This window comes from Diceros bicornis, chromosome 10 (assembly GCF_020826845.1).
Source record: "Diceros bicornis minor isolate mBicDic1 chromosome 10, mDicBic1.mat.cur, whole genome shotgun sequence".
Classification (NCBI taxonomy): Eukaryota; Metazoa; Chordata; class Mammalia; order Perissodactyla; family Rhinocerotidae; genus Diceros; species Diceros bicornis.
Window position 1 is genome coordinate 55,908,206 of NC_080749.1, and position 25,680 is coordinate 55,933,885.

Genomic DNA, 25,680 nt, shown 5'->3' on the forward strand with positions numbered 1-25,680 from the left:
GGGAAATTTCTCATTGCTAAAGCTATGATTTTTTTCACGTTTAGTCTTCACAAAAATCAATGGTTAAGTATCAAGATTCCCACCACACAGTTCCAAAGGTTGTCATAGATGCAAAATCTTACACTTGAGAACAAAATAGTTCTTTAATTTATGTCTACAACAATAGAAAAAAAGATGACGAAGTTCTTAATATTTTGGAAATACTTTGCAAAATGAATGGGAATGACCCGTTTCCTGTTCTCATATTTAGTTACTTGTTTCATGTCTGTCTCTTCTGCTAGTGGGGGACAATGTCTTTTTCACTGTTATAACCCCTGTGTCTAAAGCATGCCCTGCACACAAGAGATGCCTAATGACAGAATGAATAATAAATAACTAGCATTTGCAGAGTGTAGTTACAATACACTTATCTAAACCCTCTCTCATTTGATCTTCATAATAGTACTTATTCTATGAGTTTGACAGGTGGGGAAGTAAAGGATCAGAAAGATTTTTAGTAAAGCCCAGTAAAAAAGAAGTAGTAGGGTCTCAAGCTCATAAAAAATTGCATAAGGTAAAAGATGGCATCACTATTACCCTTTTTCTCCTCTAGAATATAGCTAAAAACTTGGGAAAGAAAGGAAGACATAGAATAATACTTTTTTCAGAAATTAAACAGGTATTATATAGCACCTTCCAATTGTTGCTATTCCTTTCTATTTCAAGTGATAAATACTGAAATAAAATATCGTTTAGGTACCAAGAAGAAAAGATTTGATCCTATTCTCTTTAAGTCAACGGACCAATAAACAAAACCTTTTCCATATCATTAACTTAAAAGTGAAAACTCCTTACGTATCCAGCTATCAAAGAATGCTTCCATTAATTTATTGAGCTTCTATTCCACACACATTTTGCAATATCTAAATTTTAAAAGCACAATCCACAACAAAATATCCAAGTTTTACCCACAGAGTAATTAAGGAGCTACTGTTAGTAACGACAAGAGTCAGCCTTTGTTCATAAAGTTATGCTGAAACTGTAAACTGAAAACTAACCTCCAAAGTGAGTGTGACTGAAAAGACAAAGCCATAAAGAGGTTAAAACCATTTCAAGTAAAGACAACAAAGTCACATATTGCCTTTAAATATATAATAATTTATAACTAGCAGTATCCGATTCTTGGTCTAGATTACCATAAATGTCTCTAATACAATTTGATGAAATCGCTTTTTTAGCAATGATTTTAGAAAGCTAAAATATAATTAAATTCAGTGAGTGGGGCAATAAGGCTGAATATTAATATTTTCTTTAAATCTTAATATACATTTGGTAAAAATCTGATCAGTCACATCTCAACACTGGTTAAACCTTTTATTGTATATAATATATAAGTAACCATGGGTCATTACTGCCCACTACACTGATCAGCTAAGCCTATATGTCACGTGAAGGATTATTAAGGAAATGCAGAATTGATGAACGTTTTCACATAAAGTAGAGTTTAATTATTTCTTTGACATTCACTTTTAAGTCACTCTGTTCTTCACAGTTAATGGTTTTGCTGTTGGCAGACTGAAAGAAATTTTTTCTCCCTGAATCTACTATAAGCAAGTTACCTCTTCATACTCTGAAAACTAGAATCTGTCACTTACTTTTTTTTTTTTTTTTGTGAGGAAGATCAGCCCTGAGCTAACATCCATGCCAATCCTCCTCTTTTTGCTGAGGAAGACCGGCCCTGAGCTAACATCTATTGCCAATCCTCCTCCTTTTTTTCTCTTTTTCTCCCCAAAACCCAAGTAGATAGCTGTATGTCATAGTTGCACATCCTGCTAGTTGCTGTATGTGGGATGCCGCCTCGGCATGGCTGGACAAGCGGTGAGTTGGTGCGCATCCGGATCCGAACCCAGGCCTCCAGTAGCAGCACGCATGCACTTAACCACTAAGCCACAGGGCCGGCCCCTGTCATTACTTTTTAAAAAGTGTTTCTATTTTATTTGACAAATAACTAAAAAACAACAAAAAATAAAAATCATATATCCATTTGAAATAACAGAGAAAGTCATAATTCAAGTACTCTTTCTTCCCAAACCATCCATGCTTCCCAATACCCTCTTTACCACTGTTACATCCTGGTACATCATTCCTGAGATTTTACCTATATTTAGGGATTCATTTCTATACTGATTTCCATACCTACACATTTATCCATCTAACTATAAACCTTTTATTAACGAAAAAGAATTATGCTGTACATTTTAGTATGCAACTTTTTTTTTGAGTAATTTATTGAGGTGAAATTCCCATAATATAGAACTAACCATCTTAATGAACAATTCAGTTGCATTTAGTACACTTATTTACAATGTTGTAACCTTTGTTACAACCTTGTAACCTTCCTCTATCTAGTTATAAACCACTTCTGTTACTCCAAGTAAAACCCCTTACCCATTAACCAGTTTCTCCTTATTTCTTTCTCCCCACAGTCCCTGGCAACCACCAATTTGCCTTTTGTCTCTAAGGATTTATCTGTTCTAGATATTTCATATAAATGGAGTCATACAATATGTGACTCTGTGTCTGGCTTCCTTCACTTAAGCATAATGTTTTGAGGTTCATCCACATTGTAGCATGTACTTTCACTCTCTTTTATGGCTGAATAATATTCCATTGTATGTATGTACCATAACTTGATGGACCTTTTGCCTGTTTCCAGCAACTTTTTTTTTGCCCATAACAATATATTACAGGCATTTTCCCAGGTTAATACATACAATACATACAAGATGGGCTTTTTTTTTCTTTTTTGCAGAAATATTTTAAAGAAAATCCCTGATAACACATCATTTCACCTATCTTCATATTTTGGTATGCATCTCTAAAACTAAGAATATTTTCTTTACTAACCATGATGCCATCATTACTCAATTTTTATTAAAAATACATATTTTACTTGTTCTATTTGTAATTTGAGGTATTAACTAAAGTTATATTCAACTTGAGAGCTTAATTTAGTGATTTCTTGAATTTGACTTCTATTTAAAAGTTTCATGTTTTGAAACTGATGTGTTAGCTAACTTTTACCTAGACGATAAATCCTGCCTTTATTCCTCCAATCAAGAAATTTCTACCCGAATTAGGAAACATAAAAATGTAACACATTTTACAAAAATGACATTTTAATCATAGTTTAGTTTGTATGGTGGAAAAAACATGACATTAATGAAGTAAAGATTATGTTTATTTTGAATACCAAATTTTCCAAGGTTTTCTGAAATAATAAAGCACTATTGCTATTAATAATGGTGACCAGGGCTGCAGCATAATTAAGGCAACAGCGATATCTCATTAAAAGCTGTTAAGGGCCGGCCCGGTGGCTTAGCAGTTAAGTGCGCACGCTCCGCTACTGGTGGCCCGGGTTCAGATCCCGGGCGCGCACCGACACACCGCTTCTCCAGCCATGCTGAGGCCGCGTCCCACATACAGCAACTAGAAGGATGTGCAACTATGACATACAACTATCTACTGGGGCTTTGGGGGGGGTGGGCGGAAAGGAGGAGGATTGGCAATAGATGTTAGCTCAGAGCCGGTCTTCCTCAGCAAAAAGAGGAGGATTAGCATGGATGTTAGCTCAGGGCTGATCTTCCTCACAAAATATAAATTAAAAAAAAAGAAAAGCTGTTAATACTGTTATAACCTGGGTCAAAACAGAAAAGTGGCCCAACTTAAAGTATAAGAATACCCTGTAAATGATACCGTATTTGTAAATACTACTTTTTAGTTTTCAAACATTTTTACTTCTTAAAAAGGCATAATAAGCCAAATTACAAAGGAAAATATTGATAAATTTATCTTATTAAAATTAATTTATATATTTAAAAATACTTGCATTCATTCTAATTCAACTGATTTATGCAACAACCCAGAGAAGTAGGACCAGCAAGTATTATTATCTCTAGTCTACACCTAAGACAATTGAGGCTAATGAAGAAGGATATGTTGTTTAATGTCATACAATGATAAAAGAGCCAAGTCATTCAGAAGAATGATTTTGTTAAGAAAAGAAAAAGAAAAAATAGATACCTAAATCACTTTATTAATGTAATATAAATGTTTGACAACTTAAACAATAAGAGTTAATATTCTAACAGAGAGAATAGCCATGGTAAAGAATAGCCATTTTTATAGCATATAAATAAACTGGTACCTATAATCTGTTTCATTTTATATAAGAGGAAAAAATTCAGAAGTTTTTTTCTAAAAAATTATGAAAATAGTTCTTGAATAAGAATTCATTTATTAGATAATTGTATTATAATATTTCTTAACATATTGTAGTATATAAATATATATTTGAAGTCTCGGTGATGTGGTAAATCACATTTAAATTAACGGTTAAAAATAAGTTTTGCAAGACAATTTGTTTGTTCTAAAGCTAACGTCAGTATTCAAAGTACAACAAAGAGTTTTAAAAGAAGTCTGCCTCACACATGAAAAAATTTACGTTATAAAATTCACATTAGATTAAATGCTATGCCTGATGTCAAAACCTTTTTCCTAAGCATTTAAACAGACATTTATATAGGTGACATCTTTCAAGATAGATTTAGGAAGAGAGCAAGTCTCATCATCAATTATGATTATACAGAAAGTTTCATTTTTAATTGGGAATGGATAACTCACAAGATTGAACAATAACAACTATAAGTCATTAACATCAATTTTCTAATTGATGCTCATCAACTGGTAGTTTAGAAGACTTTACCAGAGAATATTCACAACATTAGAAAAAAACAAAAGGAAGGAAGAAAAAACAGAAAGAAGGAAATAGACTTGGTGCTGCCCAATACCATCATTGGAAATCTCATGAAAGACTGAATGGGAAGGAGCCTTAAAACCTTTATACCCCATGAGATTCCTAAGAAATGTACCTAAGGCACACTGGCAGGGCAGTATGAAACGATTTCTACTGCCACTGGCCATATTGTACCTGTTCTGTGGATAATTAGAGTCCTTCAGTTTCCAAAGCTGTCAATGTGGCATCTTTCACGAGCACTATATTCACTTCAAATAAAACAAACAAAACAAAACAAAATTTATAATTCAAAAAACAAAAGAACTTAAAAACAAAAACTGTTACTGAAGCAACTTTATAGTTGTGATAAAACCAAAAAGTAAATAAGTGAAATACCAGTGATATTTTTAATTTTAAGATTCTTTGTTTGAACTTTCTATCACAACTTTATAAAGTCTGAGCCAGATAGTTTAGGTACTTTTGTACTATACAAGTAAACACTTATATTTAAAATTTCTTCATCGTATCAGTGTTGAAAGTTTTATATTACTTCATCTCAGTATTCCAATAGGTTTATAAAACTATGCTTTATTATAGATTCCATACACACCCACTATTGTGTCCTAAAATGTCTGGGTAGCTGACTAGAAAAACAGGGAAGAGCTATGTTCACAATTATTAAAAATAAATAAATAAAATGAAATTTACATATATGCACCATACCTGCAGTTGACCATTTAATGAACTCAAGTCTTCTGCTTTCTTCTCTAAAGACTGAACCCAGACTTTCCTTTTTTGTCGGCATCTTGAAGCTGCTGCTCTATTTCGCTCCAGAAACTTCCTCCTTTTTTCATCAGGATCTTCATTAGCTGCTCTTCTTCGACGACCACTTGTATTTTGGGTCTGTGGAGTTGTGTGAGCTGGAGAAGCCTATAATAAACACAAATGGGAGCTTTTTATATTTGTATCTAGTGAATGCACACAGGCAGTAAAGGGTGGCAGAAGGAGAGAGCTACTATTTTATTTTCTAAGTCTCACTGTATATATCAATATTTTGGGGCAATGTGAAAATCACTCTGTGGTGTAACAAATTCCTTGAAATAAATGAGCACTGCTAAAACAAGATTCTCACTAATTCACTATCATAGTGATTATATTCTTTAAAGTTTATATAATATTTTCCTTTATATAGAAATATGAAGAAACGGGAAATGCAATACAAATGATCATGTATATATCTTATATTTTTTCAAGTGTATTTTTTAACAAATATTTTATTATTCAATCCTTTGAAAACTAATTATAAGGCACTAAAGTAAAAAATTAATAAGTTACTTAAATTCACTATGGGAAACCATGTTTTCTTTGTTATTTTTGAAATAAAAAACAGCATTAAATCTGTAAATTTTCTTTAAAAATTGATTTCTCTAAAATTAAGGAGTGAAAATATGCACATACTTTGGTACATGCAGCTTTTCTTCAGTTTTTGAAATTTAGGGTCATTCTTTTTCTACAGGTCAGGTTCATGTAATTATTAATGCTCATTTTTCTGGTAGGTAGCATCCCACAGGAGTCCAGATATTCATTTTAATTGGTCCCTCACCCCTCAACGGATCAGCCTGGTTATCTCAGATCAGCCAGAGACAAAATCTTCAGTCACTAGTAATATCGTCTAGTGTCTAGGACTACAGAACAATAAGTATCTTCAAGCCTCTCACAAATCCCAAAGTTGTGCCACAGAACACTTGAATATGGGAGACAGGAAATGAACCCTCGGAAACAGCTCTTTGTGGCCACAGGCACCTGATCCAAAAAAGAAGCCTGAAAACAATCTTTTACCTATAATTAATTATATTTTTAAATGGTGTGAACAAACAAAACTTCTATCTTCTCTTAATCTACACAATAAGCAAAAATCTTATACATAAGCTCAAGATACATTCTGTAGGGAAATCACCAAACTAGTTCTCACTCTAAAAACTCCAAAAAATACAAAGTTATCATTTAATATTTTCCAAATAATTAGCATTAAAAATTATGAGGGTTATTTCATTTATACTGTATTTTAACTGTAATAAAGATCAAGTATTAAATGAGATTGTTTATTTTACCTACATAATTGCAAGTTAATCTTTTAGAAAAATATTTCTATGCCTGGCTTCAAGAATGGCAACCTTGAAATATTTTCTTTTCTTCATCCTCTTAACTTATTGATAACAGCAGGTTTTTTCTTTTACTCATTTGGCTGAATAGGAGAGAAGAGTTTTTTTTTTTTAATTGACAACTCAGTTATTACAGCAAATGCTAATCACAAGTATTAGAAGCAAAAACTATTACAGAGTTATATTTGTATATTTTTATGCCTAACAAGGATTTGAAACTACTTAGAAGCATATATTTCTCCTTCTCTCCCTCCTTCCATTGATTCATTCATTCCACTTCATTAAAAAAATATAGAACTATTCTAGAAACTAGAGATACAGTAGTGAACAAAAAGATAAAGGCCTGCCCTCATGGAGCTTCCCATACAATACAATGAAATATAAAGATAAAAAATTAAGGGCCAGCCCAGTGGCATAGTGGTTAAGTTTGCACGGTCTGCTTTGGCGGTCTGGGGTTCGCAGGTTCGGATCCCGGGCGCAGACCTACGCACCGCTTATCAAGCCATGCTGTGGCAGGAGTTTCACATATAAAGTAGAGGAAGATGGGCATGGATGTTAGCCCAGGGCCAATCTTCCTCAGCAAAAAGAGGATTGGCAATAGACGTTAGCTCAGGGCTAATCTTCCTCACACACACACAAAAAATTAGACCCAGGGAAACTATAGTTAGTATAAGAAAACAAATTATATTCATTTCTTCTCTTTTAAATAAACTCTTAAAGATGTAAAAAGCATACTTAACCTGCAGACCATACACAAAAACAGCCATGGCATTTGGCCTGTGAGCTGGTTTGCTAACCGCTGAATTATATTACAACACACTCACTCACTTACTTTCCCTCTCTCGGTCCCTAAGTAAAGTTGTTTAGTGGACGACAAGCACAACTACATTCTACTTTATCTTAAGTTTTGTAAAGAAAAATACAGTTATCTAAATACCTATGCTTAGAAGGCAATCTGAAATTTCCTCTTTTTCTGTGTTTCTTCAATTAGAAAGTTTTGCTTTTTAATGCCAATGCTAGTATTTTTTAAGAAGAGAAGACAAAAGGTCTAAATAGAGTCTTGAAACATTTAACAGAAATATAGTAATCCTTTACTGTAGACATAGAAATATCAATCATCTAATAGGCAGTCACAAACTAGAGATAGATGCAAAGGGCCTCTAGTATAACAGCTCCCACACAGCATATCTGCTCCTTTGGAGATGTTTGAGAGATTTGAATTCAAGAATCATTTATGTTAGTAATGTAATACATATATACATTACTTGTTGAATACAATCAACAACAAAAATGCTTTATTTAAAAAGTATTGATGGATATTGTGCCATGTCAGACCAACAACATAGAACACCCACAGAAACATTTACAGGGTGTCCTGAGCAGTAACAATTGCTTGACTATTTATTTTTTAATTATTTTAATTAATTTATATAAAAAAATATATATATCAATACTTTTATACTGAACTACCTTTCCCTAAGGCTTTTGATACACTTTTGAAATAACAACATGGCCAGAAATGATTTTTTTTCAAAGTATATGAAGTAGTCATTTAAGTTACATTGTATTTGTTTTTTTAAGGATGATAGAGTGCTGAATGATAACAACAACACACATACCGGAGTTTCCGTAGTGGATGTGGCTGGCTGTTGTAATGACTGTGGTCGAGATTCCTCTGACTGAGTCCTAACCAATCCGCTACCATGACTTTTGACAGTATCGCCATTGGTAACTGGAGGATGTTGCTGGGTCAAAGCAGCTTTTAATCTCTGAAATGCAAACATCAATTTAAAAAAAAGTTCCCTGATCTCCACCCAAATCCAACTCCCAATATACTCTTTGGTTAACCAAAAAGGAAAATTTGTTAAGGAATGAATAAATACATTTGGCTTTAAAATTAGTTTTCATTGATCATATTCCATTGCATTCCTAACATCATTATTAAATACCAGTAAGACAAACAATAGGACCTTTGGAAAGCTTCCCTGCATCTTTTTGTCTAGTACTACTAGAGGATTCTGTACTTTGTTGTACCTAACCAATTCTGAGAAAAGAGTGAAAAATAAAAACACTGTTGACTGAAAATAACTAGTTTTGTTCAACTAAAATAAGCAACACAAGTTAACATGTATATTTTCACCTATTGTCTCCACCCCATTCCTACATCTCATAATCCCAATCTTCTCAGGCTCTGCCTAGATTCTTAGACCTAAATTTCTTCTTTTCCAGATTTGGGCCCATATGGTCTCTGAAAAGGACCTCAGGGACTCTGAGAGACCTGGGACTATCATTGTTGATATTATTCTTAATAACTGAGATGTAGTCCTTGAGCTCCAAATAAAGTTTTATCATAAAATTTGATGCAGAGATAGTCCATTACATTTTCTTCAGCTCCACATTCCAGGTACATATTTGGAGGGAGGAGGCTAAAATATTGATATGAGGACTGTGCAGCAGTCTATCCAGTGCTTCCCCAACGTTCTAGAAGTAAATAATTGCCTAGGTGTTACATGTTAAAAACAGACTCTTGGCAACCTTGACTCTCTTCTTTCCCTGGATGTAGCAGAAAGGGGTATGTAAGAGAGAAGAGCATTTGAAAAAAAGCCCTCAAATGTTTCTAGTACAATTGCTTTCATTCACTCCAACTAAGAACAATTTAGAAAATTTTACAACTATGCAAAAATTTGTAATTTCTGTATTTTCATCTATGCATATCTTCTTACAGTCTGTAAGTGATCCAGATCCCTTAAAAAACTGAAGCATAGGGAGCCAGCCTGGTGGCGTAGAAGTTGAGTTCACATGCTCTGCTTCAGCGGCCCAGGGTTCGTGGGCTTGGATCCCGGGCGCAGACCTACACAGCTCATCAAGCCATGCTGTGGCAGCATCCCACATACAAAATAGAGGAGGATTGGCACAGATGTTAGCTCAGGGACAATATTCCTCAAGCAAAAAGAGGAAGATTGGCAACAGATGTTAGCTCATGGCTAATCTTCCTCACCAAAAAAACCTAAAAACAAAAACCAAAACCTGAAGCATATATGAAAAGGTCACCAAAATTTCCACTGAGGCAATAATTATACCTGGATGAGTGTTAGTGGATATTGTCTCTCTACTGCTAATCATTGTTTCAAAAACAAAGTTGGTAGTTAAAAAAAGTTTTTTTTTTTTTTGGTGAGGAAGACCAGCCCTGAGCTAACATCTGATGCCAATTCTCCTCTTTTTCTTTTTTTTTTGCTGAGGAAGATTGGCCCTGAGCTAACATCCATGCCCATCTTCCTCCACTTTATATGGGACACCACCACAGCACGGCTCAACAAGCAGTGCGTCGGTGTGTGCCCGGGATCCGAACCGGCGAACCTGGGGCCGCCACAGCGGAGCATGCGCACTCAACCACTTGTGCCACTAGGCTGGCGCCTAAAAAAAGTTTTATTGAGGTATAAGTTACATACAGTAAAATGAACTCTTTTTAGTGTACAGTTCTATGAGTTTTAACAAGCATGTGCAGTCCGTGCAACCATCCCCTACAATCAGGATACAGAACGGTTCTACTACCCCTCAACAAAATCCCCTCATGCTCCTTTCCTGTAACATTTTCCTCCCACCCCCAACCCCTGGAAACCACTAATCTGTTTTCCGATCCCAAAGTTTTGCCTTTTTCAGAATATATAAATAGAATCATACACTGTATAGCCTTTCGAATCTGGCTTCTTTCCTTTAGCATAATGCATTTGTGATCCATCGTATTGTTATCAGTAGTTGTCAAAGAGTTCTAATATGACAGTATCTTTATTTTACAGATTAGGAAACCAGAGATCATTTGCCCAAGGTCACACAGCCATTAAGCTAGTTCAAATCCTGGATGTGAACCTGGACCTCTTTAATTTCAAAGTGCACTATTTTTCCATGGCATCATGTTACATGCATTATCCTACCAAAAAAAAACCAAGAAAAGGTCAAGAAAGATAATCTGAGGCTGGATGGCTTAATGATTCAAAAGACAACCAGAAAGGATTAGAATGCCAAGTCTGATACTGCAATTGCTAAAGCCAGGTCACCCCAGGATCAGGTATGTTTTTCCCCTCTTTTCTGACGGAGTACTTCTTTATGACTTGTGAACAGCACCACAATATGTAAAGTCCTAGTATCTTCACTCATTAGCATACAGAATGTATACAGCTGAGAAGACACTTTATGTTCAGAATTTAACTCTACCTCAAACTAGGTGTGTGAGTCTGAACAAATCATTTAATCTCTGAATCTCAGTTTCCTTATCTGTAAAACTGGGAATAAGGATAACCTCCTTGCAGGGTTGAGGTAAAGATTAAACATAACATGCAAAACTTCCTAACTCATAAAAGGATTTCTCAAACATTAGCTTCCTTATTTCTTCAAAAATAGCGACTGAGGGGGGCCAGTCTGGTGGTGTAGTGGTTAAGTTCGTGCATTCCGCTTCAGTGGCCTGGGGTTTGTGGGTTCAGATCCTGGGCATGGACCTATGCACTGCTCATCAAGCAAGCTGTGGTGGCATCTCACATACAAAGTAGAGGAAGACTGGCACAGATGTTAGCTTAGGGACAATCTTCCTCACTGAAACAAAACAAAAAAATAGCAACTGAGGTCTCTTATTTTCTTAGCACGGGGTTGGGGGGGATGCCAAAGAATTCAGGAGAGTTCCTACATTTTTGTATTTTCAAAATGTACTTAGGAAAAAAAATATACTTAGGGGGCATCTTAAGCACTGCTTTAGCCTGAGACATATTTCATTATGTAAAATATGTTCTCAAGACTACATCACACACTGCATCTTTTAGAATCCAGATAAGATTCCTGGTTCTTTCCTTTTTTTCTTCATTCGTTTTTAAACAAGCAGAAATAACCACATTAGTAGCTAAGACACAGGAAATTGAGACACTCATAACTGATGGGATAATGTGGAAAGGGATGGATTTAGTAGCTAAGACACAGGAAATTGAGACACTCATAACTGATGGGATAATGTGGAAAGGGATGGATTAAAACTAAAATAGATAAGTGACCACAGCAGTAGTTGGCCTATAATCAGGTAGGAATACTTAGGCTAAATGGTCAAAGAATTGAAAGTAGAAAGACAGGAGTTTGAAAGTATGGCTCATATAAACAGAAAAAAAGAGGAGAATCTGGGGTGTTATTCTGTCTGCATAATTATATCTTTTAGACACAAAATGTTAGATATCAAAATACAATGAACAATACCCAGTCTATAGTGTTAGGTTAGGGCTTTCATTTCTGGATATAAAATGTGCATAAATATAAGTATCAGTTGAGATGTGAAGCTTGGTAAATTATGTGTTGGTAAAACATTTTTAAGTCCTTAGGTGGAAAACATCATAGAATTGAAGAGCATTTAAAGTTTTATAGTGAAGAGCTTAACTCTCAGAATTAATGAAATACAGTAACTGCACATAGGGGAGTCTGAAGTACATAAACATCACTCTCTTGAATAATCTTTAGTAGGGCAAGTTACTACCTTATAGAGCACTTAAAAGCAGCATCAGTATTCATTCATTATCCTCTCTTGACTGCCCTAGGGTATACAGTACTCATCCAGTGAGGAAGCTCTAATGTTTGCTCCATGCTGTTACATTGATTACAATGGGTCTGACTTGGAAAGTGTGCCACTGGGTACAGAAGATTTTTAAGGGTTAATTAACACTGTCTGAACTGCAGATTTTTTTTTTTTAATAGCAACAAAAAACATATATGTCAAAAAAAATTAGAATGGGTTAGGTGAAAAAAGTTGTCACTAAATATGATTCATACAAATTTTACAATTAATATGAGGATATCTATAATCCACTCATATATATTTGTTAAAGACATTTTAAAGAAGGACAAATAGTTTGGTTCAAAAACAATTAATGAGGGCCGGCCCTGTGGCTTAGCGGTTAAGTGCGCGCGCTCCGCTACTGGCAGCCCGGGTTCGGATCCTGGGCGTGCACCGACGCACTGCTTCTCCGGCCATGCTGAGGCCGCATCCCACATACAGCAAAACTAGAAGGATGTGCAACTATGACATACAACTATCTACTGGCGCTTTGGGGAAAAAAAGGAGGAGGATTGGCAATAGATGTTAGCTCAGAGCCAGTCTTCCTCAGCAAAAAAGAGGAGGATTAGCACGGTGTTAGCTCAGGGCTGATCTTTCTCACACAAAAAAACAAAAAAACAAACAAAAAAACAATTAATGAAAACATATATAAATATAATGGATATTTATTTTATGCTAAAATTTTGGAGCTAGCAGAGATGTTGGAAATCAATTACTAGTCCAATCACCATCTTACAGATATAGAAACTAAGGCCCAAAGAATGAAGTTACTTCCCAAAATCATGGAGTTAGACTCAGAGCTAGGAACAGAAATTCTATCTGTTGACTCTTAATTCACTGAACATATTTTAAAGAAAAGCTTTACCAAACTAGAGCTTTTGTCTAAGTATATTAGTAATCAATAAGAGTATTAGACATTGGTCAGTCCACTATTAAAATCAAAATTTCTCTCAACAGAGAAATGTAACGTAAGTAAATAAAGATTGAGTACTCAGAGAAATTAATAAGATTTAAAAGGTCTACATTCTCCAACATGTACAATAAAACCTAGACATAATTTTAATTTTAAACTAAAGGGATACTGTGTCTGAAAGAAAAGAAAAATATCTTTATTACTATATTTATAAGCAGTCTAATGTTTTAATGTTTAGAGTTAATTTTTAGCAATGTAAAATTCAACTACTATATTGAAATTCTTTTTTCTTAGAGACACAGACTGTGTCAATTAAATAAAGGGTGAATAGTTTGTTGTGACCAATCTGACATATTCATTTTAAGAGGTAATCTGCTAAAAATAATTTGCTATTCAAATTCTACGTTGTATGTTGCACCCTTGAAAACAAATTTCATCACATCTGTCAGAACTTAGTAGGAACAAACTACTCCATCATAGTTCAAAGAAAAAACATAATATTCTCTAGAAACAATTTATGAAAAAGTCAGATCCATATTTCATATGTGCCACAAAAGCTCATCAGAGTAATAACCCTCCTTCTCCTGGGTGTTATCCTACCATCTGCTGCTCTATTACTTATCTTTATTTTGCAACTAATTAACAGTATAATCTTCTAAATTCAGCAAGTTAATTATCATTATTGTGGTCTTTGCAGCATCATCAGTCCTCATGAAGTCTTGTCTCCCCACCCCCAGAGAACATATGAAAATGAAGTAGGTTGGAAGAGAGTCTGTTTCTTTGGAGTGGGCTCATTAGGTGTTTGCTGATTAGCTTGGCATGCAGAGGCAGGTCAGAAGAATTCTGCTGAACACGAGGTTCCATGCAGGGCTCAACTAAGTTAATGTAGGTTTCTGAACATTTGCCAAGATGCCCTCTGTCAGCTCTCAGTAGAAACCCCCTGCAGAAAAACTACTGGCTACCCACTGTGTGCAAAGATACTTCTCAGTTTGTCACACAAGTCTTAAAGGAATGATTTTGGAGAATACTACTTAAATACTTCACTAAACCTTCTTACACAAAGCTCCCAGATGATTAACATTTTCTTATTCAGAAGAGTTATTTTTCGATGACAAATATTACATAATAAAATTGTTTTATTAGAAGAGTAACACAGATAACAAATATCTAAGGTTTATGTTCTTAATGACAAACAGAAACCCTAAACCTAAATTTGGTGAGATCTAATGCAATTTTGTAGAAAATAATAGATGCTAGGAATCTTTCCGTAGGATTCAAAAGTACTAAATAGGGGCTGGCCCCGTGGCTTAGTGGTTGAGTGCGCGCGCTCCGCTACTGGCGGCTCGGGTTCGGATCCCGGGCGCGCACTGACGCACTGCTTCTCTGGCTATGCTGGGGCTTTGGGGGGGAAAAAAAAGTACTAAATAATCTTGTATTTGTGGACTCCCACCTACACCTTTTTAAACCACATTCTTACTTTTCCAAAGACTTACTTTAAAGTTCTTAAAAAAAAAACAAAAAAGGCTTGCTCTGAAGAAATTTCTTTAGCACAAAAGAAGGATCTTATTTCAATATTTATAGTAGACACAGATACAGTGTATCTTCCTGTAAGGACTGGAGATCTGAAAATCAGGGCACTACAAAAGCATCCTTAGCTACCTTAGGATACAAAGAAATTTCTCTTCACCTGTAGTGTGCTACTTACTCTTATGTGTTCCAATGCTGCCATTTCTCTAACACTATTTTTTAACCACAGGTCATTTTGGCAGAATCACTACTGCTATACTATTTAGCATGTCATTAATGGACTGTGACCACAAAGGTCAAATAAATCCTTAAGAGAGAGGATGTTTAAATATTTTCAAAAAGTTGAAAATAACAACAAAGCAAAATCCAACCAAAGCAATGAAAGAACAAATTATAAGTTTTATTGGGGGGCTGCAGGCTGGTGAACAGTCAGAAAAATTATTTAATGTGTAACATTAATCTAGGGGATGTGAGCTGGGAACCTCTCATTTGGAGAGCATGGATTTGGAGTTCTATCAGTGATGGAGAAAGAACCAAGTCCTGTGATCATTTACCTGGTCATTAAGAAACCTCCGTGCACTGGGTATAACTCAGTCTCAACTTTCTTCAGTTGGGATGATACAATTATTTCTTTATTTGGTAAGTCTTTTTAGCCCCTTGAAGCTTAATAAAGTAAATCAATGCCACTAATTGAATTAAACTGAAATTCAAATTTAGAAATAATCTGTACCTATTTGGTATTTTGTGTTCTAATATCTAAAATACCTTGCCACATAGAGTAATGGATGACCCTTGGATTTCTATTTAAAATGTTTAAAAGAATGATTTAGTTCTGTGATTTTCACTGGAAGAGCTAAGATAATCTTAACTAAGCCTCTAAATAATACAGAAATATTTAAGAAAATTAAGCCTCATTATATCTATAAGTTTAATTAAATTAAAAAGTTATTAAAGTACTTGGAAAAGTTTGTTAGAAATCGAGGTACCCGTAGAGAAAATAGGATATATTAAGTTTAAAATGAAGTTCAGCATGTTTAAGATTAATTATATTTTAATCCTTTTAAAAGTGATCATTATATAACTGGATTTGTAAATTGGCCTTAAGAACTTAGGGAAGACCTAAGTTTTTGAATTTATACCTTTAATAAATTTAATATTATTTTTAAAAAAGAGTCCCTGAATAATGGTTTTGTGCATAAAAGCCACCATCAAGGGCATCAAAAAATTGAAAACAAAAAACAAACACCTCATTGATATGATATAAGCCTAACTGTCATATCTGTTGAAAAAAATCAATAATGGCCTTCCTAAAAGGTAAGAAGACTCTTAACTCTCTTTGGGATCACTGGAAACATTTGCAAGAAATCTCAAAATTTAAGATCACATCTACTAAATTTCTTAGTACTCAAGAAATTTTTATTAAATAAATAACAATCAATAGATATAATTGTTAAATGATGCTGAAGGAAAATATATGAACATGAATTAAACCATAAAAGCCAAACTATTTCTGGGTTATTCTCTAAAGTTGGTAGATTTGTTTTGTACTTACAACAAAATATAAGTACACAGCCATGCATCACTTAAATACCTTCTGAGAAATGCATCGTTAAGTGATTTCGTTGTTGTGTGAACATCATAGAGTGTATTTACACATACCTAGATGGTATAGCCTACTACACACCTAGGCTACATGGTACTAATCTTATGGGACCACCATAGCATATGTGGTCCATTGTTGACTGAAACATCATTATGTGGTGCATGACTGTAGCTGATATTGACGATGACATGCAAGCACTGAAAATTCTTGAATCAAAGAGATACTAAATAATGTTCATTCTAGGTTACTTACTAAGACAGGGAAAATGGACTAGTATGTGATAAAAATATATAACCAACAGCGAAATGTGAAATAATTTTTGTACCAAAAATTCCCTCCAATTAATCATAATTCCTTCAGCATTCCAGGCAACTGATATTTTGTTACCAGTTCATGTTACTTGGATAGCATGGCAGTATCTAGTGTTTTCACAAATGAGCCAAAGAACTACGATGTACAAGAAAATGGATACACAGGACAATCAAATATACCAAAGGTAGTATATTCCCAAACGACAATGTAATTAAAATAGAAATCACTAAGAAAAAGATAAAGAGAAAAGCCCCAAAATATTTGGAAATTATAAATACACTTTTAAATAACCCATAGCTCAATGAAGAAATCACAAGGGAAATTAGAAAATGAATGATAATGAAAATATAGCATATCAAAATTTGTACATAGAAATTTATAGCTTTAAATGCCTATATTAGAAAGGTAAAAAGATTTAAATCAATGATTAAGCTTCCACCTTAAAAAACTAAAAAAAGATAAGTAAATTAAACCCAGTTAAGTGGGAGAAAGGAAGTATTAAAGATAAAAGTAGCAACCAATGATAGTACAAACATACCATTAAGAAAAATAAAGGGAAGCTACAGACTGAGAAAATATTTGTAAGATATACATATATATACCAAAAATCTGTATCTATGTGTGTATATACACACATATATATAAAGAATTCCTATAACACAATAATAAAGGACAAATAACCCAATTTAAAAAATGGGCAGGGCCGGCCCCATGGCTTAGTGGTTAAGTGCGCGCGCTCCGCTGCTGGCGGCCCGGGTTCGGATCCCGGGGGCGCACCGACGCACCGCTTCTCCGGACATGCTGAGGCTGCGTCCCACATACAGCAACTAGAAGGCTGTGCAACTATGACATACAACTATCTACTGGGGCTTTGGTGGGAAAAAAAAAAATGGGCAAAAGATATCACAAAAAATGTCTTGCCAAATTGGAAATGTAAATTAAAACCACGAGATACTGCTACACATTCCTGGAATGTCTACAATGAAAATGACAGACAAAACCAAATGTTGCCAAAAATGCAGGAACAACTGGAATTCTCAAACACTGCTGGTGGGAATATAAACCTCTGGCAAAAGATCTGGCACTTTCTTATAGAGTTAAATGTATATCTACCCTCTTACTCAGCAATTCTACTCTGGTAGATAGACCAAATGAAAATATACATTCACAAAAAAAGTTATATAAGAATGTGCATAGTAGCTTTATTCATAATAGCTAAACACTGAAAACCATTCAAGTGTCTATCAACAGAAGAATGGATAAAGAAATTGTGGTATATTCACACAATGGAATACTACTTAGCAACAAAAAGAAGCAAACTATAATACACTCAACAACATGGATAAATCTCACAGACATATGCTTAGCTGGACACAAGAGTATATATTGATTCCATTTATATAAAGTTCTAGAATTAATTGCTGATAACAAATATCAGAACATTTGTGGGAGGTGGACTGATGGGGGAGGGAAATAAAGAAACTTTCTGGGTAGACGGTAATGTTCTATACCAAAATAGGGGTGTGACTTACATGAATGCACTCATTTATCAAAACTGTACAGTTAAAATTGGTCCATTTCAATGTATGTAAATTTTACATTAAGAAGGCCTATTAAAAAATAACCCAGTGGGGGCAGGGAGTGGTCTGAAGTATAGATAAAACAAGGAATGGCAGTTCCTTGGCTAATAATCTAAGCTGAGTGATGAGTACATGGAAGTTCATTATACTATCCTGTTTACTTTGTATATGTTTGAAATTTTCCATAATGAAAAGTTAAAAAAAAAAGGAAATAAACTAATTTCTGAGTCTTTTTATCTAATTAAGTATAGGACAATCTTATTTACTATCCCAATTAAAATAGGTAATCATCTAAATATGGCTTTTTACCTTAGCAAAATTCTAATAAGAAATTTAATTAGATTGTTAAATTTAAGTGGGGCAATCTGTGACTCCCCATGCTATTTTTTGGGCCTTCAACCAATGATTGTTTTCCATATATAAATTCGTGAAAGTTATAGCTTTGGTATTTTTTAATATACAAGCATACAAAACACTTTTATTCTTATTAATTTCCTGACCTAAAAAAAAAAGTCATTCAGAGAAGTGTTATATTTAATAGTTTCTACAAATATGGCCTACTCTTTGTAGTCACAAGTACTTCTTTAAATCTTATTCATTCCTTTTGAATTCTTTTCTGGAAAAAAGTCCTTTGAATACGTAAAAATATTTCTAGATGCAGTGTACAACAACAGAATCTCTTTAACTCCTATTTCTATTCTACTCAATTCTCACTAACTGAATTTTTCATTAGTACAGTATGTTTAAAGAAGAAAGAACAAAAACCGTTCCCAGTGAGGCTCTTTTGCTATTAAGTGAAAAAGATTCATCTTAGTATTTCCAAAGCTTTGACCTAAACATGCTGTTGTGTGAAAAATTTCCCTCAGGTTTTCAAGCTGTCTCACCACAATCAATAACCAGCTGATTTTTATACTCCTCAACCAAGTATTGTTCATTCAGATGGTGTGTAAGTATTATTGTTAAAAAAAAGTTGGGTGTGTAAGTTTTATTGTTAAAAAAAAGTTATCACATGGCAATTTCAGATTGATTATTTGCACTAATGGAGAACAGCAGTAAAAAATTTAAAGCCTTGTAATATATAACATTTTTTTGTGTACAAATTTATATCGTTAGTATGGTGCCTACCATAGAACTAAAATAAATAATAGCTGTCTAATAATTATTTATCTATTGATTTCCTAAGGATACATTCATTAATTGATGTTAAGAAGAATTAGCCCTGAAGTGTGTTAGACTGTAGAAGGGAGAATTACACTGATGGAAAAAAAAAAAAAAAAAAAAAGGCAGCAGCAGCTTCAGGTCTTCTACCAAGAAAATTACCAAGTTTATAGGATTTGGGACTAAAAGAGACCCCAGAAATCAAAGTTTAATCCCTTTATTTTACAGATGAGGAAAGTGAGACTCAGAAAAGTTGAAGTGGCTTGATTAAGGGTAGTGAAGAGCAGATTAAAATTAAAATACATGTCTCCTGACTTATAACCTATAGTTCATCCTTTAAATAATACCAATTTCTTAGTGTCTGAAACACAACTCAAAATTATGGTTTTCTTTTATATATTATGTGCAATGTTTACTAACTTTTATACTATTTCAGAATTCTTGTTAATACTATTCCACCAATTTGTATCACTGTTTAAAACCACTCATTATATCAGTACTGCCGTTAGATGATTACATCTAGTTTCAGCTGTAATATTCCTAGCCTCCACCAGGAGGAGAGTATGTTTCAAAAGCCACAGCCAAAAACCAGACAAACCAATGACAAGAACTAGAACTTTACTCCCAATCCATCCATTTATTTTCAAGTACCACTAACTATTCACGAGGCTAATGGAAGCTTCCCTTTTCCAAATTTTCTGGTTCTTTTAGAGTGTAATACAGTCCATAACTTTATAAAAAGTGATCTAAATTGTGCATTTGAAGCAGGCTTTAATGGAATAAACTAAAAACAGACTCAAGAAATGCACAGCACAAATAAAATCTTGCTTACCATTTTTGCTTCTGACTGTACTGGTTGAGGGGAGGAAGGACCTGGAATTCCTGGAACACTAGGCACCACGGTGACTGGTCGAACGAGCTTTGCAAAACATATTGAAAAATAATTGCTAGAGAATATATTCAAAATGAGATTTGCACTTTATTTGCACAATGGCTGCTATGATAATTTGAGACTTCAGAATCAGAAAATTGTATCTCTACCCTGAACCCTTATTGATCTTACATCCTGATTTATCCTTCAAAAGTTGTCAATTTCTCTGAGACACTGGCTTCCCTAATCTTCAATTTCCACAATTTCTTTTTTCAATGGTTCCTTCTTATATGAACTCATAACATTCAAAGTGATTGATACAAAATTTCTCACAGATCCATCACCCTTCCATTTTGAATGTGAAAGGAAAGAATGTCAAAACTTGTGACAACTAGGCATAAAAAATAATTTCAATAATGAATTTTGCTTTTCTAAAACGTATAAAATGTCTAAAATTCTTTGATATATTAATATACTGCATAATGACAAAGAAAGAACCTAACTACCTCTAATAACAATAATAATAATAATAATAATCTGGAAGAGATTTTTACATTTTGTTTTTCGCCTTTTTTTAAAACCTAATATCAACACCGAGAGATTTGTTTTTTGTATAATTAAAGTATATCTCTTCTTTAATTTCAGTTTCTTTCATCACAGTTACATTTAACAGGATAACCATATAATCTCAAATATAGGGCAAGAATGTGTCCTCTCTCAAAAATATCCTAAGAAGTAGTCACCTTATATTTGAGTCCTTATAAAGTCTCTCAAATAATTCATTTTGAACAGCAAAGTTCTGTTTGAAGATGACACATTATCTTGAAATTATTTAATCAATCCTAATTTTGGATACTTAGGTCACTTGGAAGAATTATTGAATAAAAAAAGTAAATAATTTTAGTAATATTCCTAGGAGTATAATCTCACACCAAAAGAGTTGGATGTTACCGTAAGTAGGCTTTTAAAAATAACTTTTAAAAGCTATACAATAAATTATTATAGTGTACTGACCAGAAATATCTATCTATAAGGTAAAAGAAGAAACTATCTTTTTATTATATGAATGAGCTCTAGGGTTTGGGGTAAGATTTCCAAGAAGAGAATGATAGATTCAAAAAGTATTATATTGAAATTACTTAGGTGAAAATGAAAATAATGTGTTTTGGAAAATTGTGCTAGATGTCTTAAAAAGTAGTTCTAATGATGAAAACTCGAATGTTGAAGGCACATCTGATGAGTGTGAATAAAATTGTTTTATAAAATGTGAGAATAAGAAAAAAGCATTATTTCTAACATATTATTCCAAAGAACGTGCTTTTAAATATCCACTCTATTACTAAATATTATACTAAATATTATAAGTATATATTTAACTATTGTCTATGTCTTTCAAAATTTATGTATTTAACAAGCCCTCACAAAAACTTTTCTTTTGGGGGCTGGCCCCGTGGCCACCGTAGTGGTTAAGTTTGGCTCTGCTTCAGCAGCCCGGGTTCACGGGTTCGGTTCCTGGGCGCAGACCTACGCCACTAATCAGCCATGCTGTGGTGGCAACTCACATACAAGATAGAGGACGACTGGCACAGAAGTTAGCTCAGGGTGAATGTTCCTCAAGCAAAAAGAGGAAGATTGGTAATGGAGGTTAGCTCAGGGCAAATATTTCTCATAAAAAAAAAAAAAAAACCTTTTCTTTTGGATCTTACATCCTGATTTATCCTTCAAAAGTTGTCAATTTCATTGCGACACTTGCATTAGGAAAGTGGAGACCGTTCAGATTTTCACATGTTTGGGCCAGCAAGGAATTCTGTAAACCCGAGTTGACCATAAAAGTTCACAATGTTTATGAACAACTTCTACAATAACTGAAATATCATGGAGTTACCTGACAAGTATTCTAGTATAAATATCTTCTTAAAGAATAGAAATCTGTGTTAATATTTGAATTCTACAAATCCAGTCAAATTGAAATGGGTTGAACAAGGAATAAAGTTAATATTAAAAATACAAGGAAAATAATTAAGATTTTTGGAGGATGGAAAAATGTTTTCTTTTTTTTTTTGGTGAGGAGATCAGCCTTGTGCTAACACCTGCCAATCCTCCTCTTTTTTTTTGGCTGAGGAAGACTGGCCCTGGGCTAACATCCGTGCCCATCTTCCTCCACTTTATATGGGATGCCATCACAGCACGGCTTGCCAAGCAGTGCGTCGGTGTGCGCCCGGGATCCAAACCGGCAAACCCCGGGCCATTGCAGCGGAGTGCATGCACTTTAACAGCATGTGCCACCGGGCCGGCCCCAGAAAAAATGTTTTCTATCCAATTATATTTGCCTTGAATGCTCTATGCTATCACTATAAATGTCAATGAGTAAAGACTACTCACCACTAATAAGTATGTTGAATTCAGTTTCATAAACCAATCAAGCAGCCCCAAGTGTACTTTCTGACTACCAAGATCAGTTTTGCTATAAAGAAAAGATTTAAATAACCTCAATTTCAAACTTACTGGGACTGCAGCTGGAACATGCACATTAGAACTTGTAATTGATGCAGGAATAGCAACAGGCATGGTTTGTCCATTAGGCAGATGTAATAGAAGAGGGAATGGGCCTGGTACAGGACTAAGAAAAACAAAAGAAGGGAAATAAAATAAATCCGTATCAATCATCTCTAAAAGAGAAAAGAGTACTTTTATTCCTAGTATCATAACATTTAAAATAAATTTTCTAACCACTGCAAAGCAAATTGCAAAATTTAATTATTTTAATTGCATCCTAAATGCATAATGTATGTAGCAGTGTGAAAAAAACAGGGAAAAAATGGAAAAAGTTATGGATTTACTTAGGACAATCTCCAATATGTTAAATGAAAAAAACTGTTATCAAAAAGCTCTTGAGAGCTACCTATAAGAACTGAAAGAAATGTCATCTGATGGTGGAGTAATTTTCTTTTGTGTGAAATAGCATGAAAACAAGAGACCACTTTAAGTTCACATTCTATCAGTTGATTTGTTTTTAAAATTAAGTTTTACATATTTATTTTCTAACCTATTAGATAATATTTATATATATAAAAAAAGACTACCCAAGTACTTTTTCCAAAAATCAAAGCATGCAGAATATGATTAATACACACACACAAACACACACATACAAAAAACAAAGGCCACTATTTGAACACTTAAATGTCTTAGGAAAAATCATAACAAGAAAAACTTAACAATTCATACACGGTTCAATGATTGGCCCAAATCACTTACACAATTGGCCTGTTGGAGGACGGTGCCTGGGTGATTACAGTACTTGAGGTTGGTGAAGGTACTGCTTGCTGAATAATTACACTTGAGTCAGAACTCGTAAGCAGCACATTGGGAACCTGTAATGATGCTGGACGAACGATAGCTGATGTGGGCTGTGCAGTTTGTGCCAATGGTACTTCCTATTTAATAATGAGATAGAGAAAGGGTGGAATTTTAAAATGCAAGTCAATTCACGTACCTTAGTGAACAGAATATAACACACTTCTAAAAGCATCCACAAGATAATACATAAGAACCCCCCCCCAAGTAAATTAATATCTAAAGTTATTTAAAAGAAGATTTTCAAAGCAGCTGTAAAATTTCAAATGCAATGTTCATATTTTAATTTAAAAACATCTGAGTGATTTTTTTTTTAGTACAACTTGTTTTCCTATCAATCCAGAAATAAATTAGACTGGGCAACTTGGCTATAGATTCCATGAGAATTTTAGTAAAAAATATAATCCATTCTCATGGAATCACAGAACTTAAAATCCAAAAGGGATTGCCTAGTCCAACTCCATCATTATACTGTAAGAAGAGGAAAGAGGTCCAGGAAGACTGTATTATGGTTGATACAAATTCAATAATAGAAATGTTTAAAAAATTTTTAAAGCAATAGAAATGTCTGCTAATCTCAGGTAGCTACCCCTCCGTTACCAATAATTTCTCAGTATCAAAAGGCCAAGTAATGCTGATAACTTGAATGTAAAATAAATAATTATTGGAGTGAGATCTTTCCAAATTAAAGGAAAACATAGAATTTGTGAATTAGCCGGGACCTTACAGATGGTCTTTTCCCCAGTTTTACAGAATAGGAAACAAAGAGTGAAGGGTCTTAAACTCCTTAACTAGTCAGTATAAAAATTGGGTCTACTGCAAACTGGTGCAGCCCCTATGGAAAACACTATGGAGAGTTCTCAAAAAATTAAAAATAGAAATACCATACCGGCCAGCTATCCCACTACTGGGTATTTATCCAAAGAACTTGAAATCAACAGTTCAAAGAGACTTATGCACCCCTATGTTCACTGCAGCATTATTCACAATAGCCAAGACGTGGAAGCAACCCAAGTGCTCACCAACTGATAAATGGATAAAGAAGAGGTGGTATATATATATATATATATATATACACACAATGGAATACTACTCAGCCATAAAAAAAGACAAAGCCCTCCCATTTGCAACAACATGGATGGACCTTGAGGGTATTATGCTAAGTGAAATAAGCCAGACAAAGACAAACACTGCATGATTTAACTCATATGTGGAAGATAAACAAATACATGGACAAAGAGAACAGATTAGTTGTTACCAGAGGGGAAGGGGGTAAAGGGGCATATATACATGGTGACTGACAAATAATGTACCACTGAAATTTCACAATGTTGTAAACTATTATAACCTCAATAAAACAATAAAAAAATTGGGTCTACTGTGTTCTTTGAATTGGCCTTTATGATGCCGCTTATTATTGAAATCTTATTAAGCTTATACAAAGGAAGAAAGATAAACTAGTATTATTAGAACTTCATTTGTTCAACAAGTTGGAGAAGTTGTAACATGCTCTCAAGAACTAGTGGGAAGAGATAATAAACAAGTAAAACAAGAAAATTTCAGATTGTAACGTGTTATGGAGTAATAGTACAACCTAATAAATCATGAAAGATTAACTGAGGGATGGTTGGAGTTGGCTACTTTAGACAGCATACTGAGTAAGATGAGCTTCTCTGCAAAAATGGCATTTGAAATGATACTGAAAGGATAAGGAGGAGAGCATTCCAGGGAGAAGGAAGCAATACCAAGAGTAATATCTCTGAGTCAGGAAAAAGCTTGGAACATTTGATGAACACACCAGAGAGTCGCATGAGGTGAGGTTTGATGGGTAGACAAGTC

At 34.2% G+C, this 25,680-nt stretch overlaps 1 protein-coding gene across 1 annotated transcript in view; it reads right to left on the bottom strand.

Moving 5' to 3' along the window:
• The window catches only part of ATF2 (activating transcription factor 2), an 82,840-nt gene that overhangs the window by 11,777 nt on the left and 45,383 nt on the right, over positions 1 to 25,680 (bottom strand). The window contains exons 8-12 of the mRNA XM_058549297.1: positions 23,743 to 23,921; positions 22,990 to 23,104; positions 20,446 to 20,532; positions 8,556 to 8,705; positions 5,498 to 5,704 (exon numbers count right to left, since the gene is read on the bottom strand). Of these exons, the coding sequence (XP_058405280.1) occupies positions 5,498 to 5,704; positions 8,556 to 8,705; positions 20,446 to 20,532; positions 22,990 to 23,104; positions 23,743 to 23,921 (738 nt within the window). The remainder of the gene's footprint in view (positions 1 to 5,497; positions 5,705 to 8,555; positions 8,706 to 20,445; positions 20,533 to 22,989; positions 23,105 to 23,742; positions 23,922 to 25,680) is intronic.